The 1,626-nt window shown below is 36.6% G+C and overlaps 1 protein-coding gene across 1 annotated transcript in view; it reads left to right on the top strand.

The window, feature by feature from the left end:
* The window catches only part of LOC107100388 (atrial natriuretic peptide receptor 1-like), an 18,097-nt gene that overhangs the window by 10,275 nt on the left and 6,196 nt on the right, over nt 1-1,626 (top strand). Inside the window, exon 3 of the mRNA XM_015398846.1 lies at nt 209-383. Coding sequence (XP_015254332.1) covers nt 209-383 — 175 coding nt within the window. The remainder of the gene's footprint in view (nt 1-208; nt 384-1,626) is intronic.

Consider the following 1,626-nt stretch of genomic DNA (forward strand, 5'->3'; position numbering starts at 1 on the left):
TGGATGGATGGATGGATGGATGGATGGATGGATGGATGGATGGATGGATGGATGGATGGATGGATGGATGGATGGGTAAAATGCAGATATTATCAAAGCTCTATAATAGATAATAATCAGTCAGTAACTGGTTTGCAGATATTTTGTCATTCATATGAAAGCTTTTTAACGGCCTCATTTAATGAATTAAATGAAATTCTCTGCCAAGGTGGAGACAATTGGAGATGCCTATATGGTGGTGAGTGGTCTACCTGAGAGGAATGGTGACAAACATGCAGATGAGATTGCCAAGATGGCCCTGGACTTGTTGGCGGCGGTCAGGCAGGTGTCCATCCCTCATATGCCCAACGAGAGGCTACAGCTCCGAGCCGGCATTCACACAGGTTAGATGATGGCTAGATAGATAATTCTATTTTGATTTACAAAACCTAAGTGGGATATTTTTAATGAACCGCACTTATTCCCATCACTCCCAAACCTAGAAGACCAGATGATGTTTCTCTGGCTCAGTGAAGATCCGATATTTGTAATGTTATAGATTGTCCCTTTGAGATTCAACCTATAATGTTTTACATATTAATGGGCTTTTATTTTGAAATGCACATAAAAACTTTAATATCCTGTTAAAGCAAAATGTTTATGATTTTTGTATCAAATGAATTAAATAATCTTTTATATGACAAATGGTATAACTTTTAAATTAGATTATAATATATTATTGTTGTTAATAAACTAGCAAGATAAATAAAGACTCAATGACAATATGGTGAATTATTCCTATGAGCATGTTTTTGTAATTTGTTGCACTCTAAATAAACTGAATTGCATTGACTCAAATGACAAAGGAACCACTTTGCAGCTGGAGCAACAGCACCACCCAGAGGTTGTTCTAACCAAAATAACAAACTTTAACTGTAACTAACAAACTATCAAATTGAATTACATTGAGTATTTTATTTTTAAATAATCATCATTAAATCAAGTTAGTCAATGTAGGTTATATTTTGAGGAATACATTGGATTTGAAACATAATAATTCTCTGTGTTATCTTTACCTCCACCAAGGAGGCTACAGTCAGGTCCATAAATATTGGGACATCAACACAATTCTAATCTTTTTGGCTCTATACACAACCACAATGGACTTGAAATGAAACAAACAATATGTGCTTTATCTGCAGACTTTCAGCTTTAATTTGATAGTATTTACATCCAAATCAGATGAACGGTGTAGGAATTACAACAGTGTGTTTATGTGCCTGCCACTTTTTAAGGGACCAAAAGTAATGGGACAATCTGCTGCTCAGCTGTTCCATGGCCAGGTGTGTGTTATTCCCTCATTATTCCATTTACAAGGAGCAGATTAAAGGTCCAGAGTTCATTTCAAGTCTGCTATTTGCATTTGGAATCTGTTGCTGTCAACTCTCAATATGAGATCTGTCGCTATCAGTGAAGCAAGTCATCATTAACCTGAAAAATCAAAACAAACCCATCAGAGAGATAGCTAAAACATTAGGTGTGGCCAAAGCAAGTGTTTGGAACATTCTTAAGAAGAAAGAACGCAGCGGTGAGACCCGGAAGACCACGGAAAACCACTGTGGTGGATGACCGAAGAATTCTTTCCCT

The sequence above is a fragment of the Cyprinodon variegatus genome, unplaced genomic scaffold (assembly GCF_000732505.1).
Source record: "Cyprinodon variegatus isolate N-32 unplaced genomic scaffold, C_variegatus-1.0 Scaffold966, whole genome shotgun sequence".
In the NCBI taxonomy this organism is placed as follows: Eukaryota; Metazoa; Chordata; class Actinopteri; order Cyprinodontiformes; family Cyprinodontidae; genus Cyprinodon; species Cyprinodon variegatus.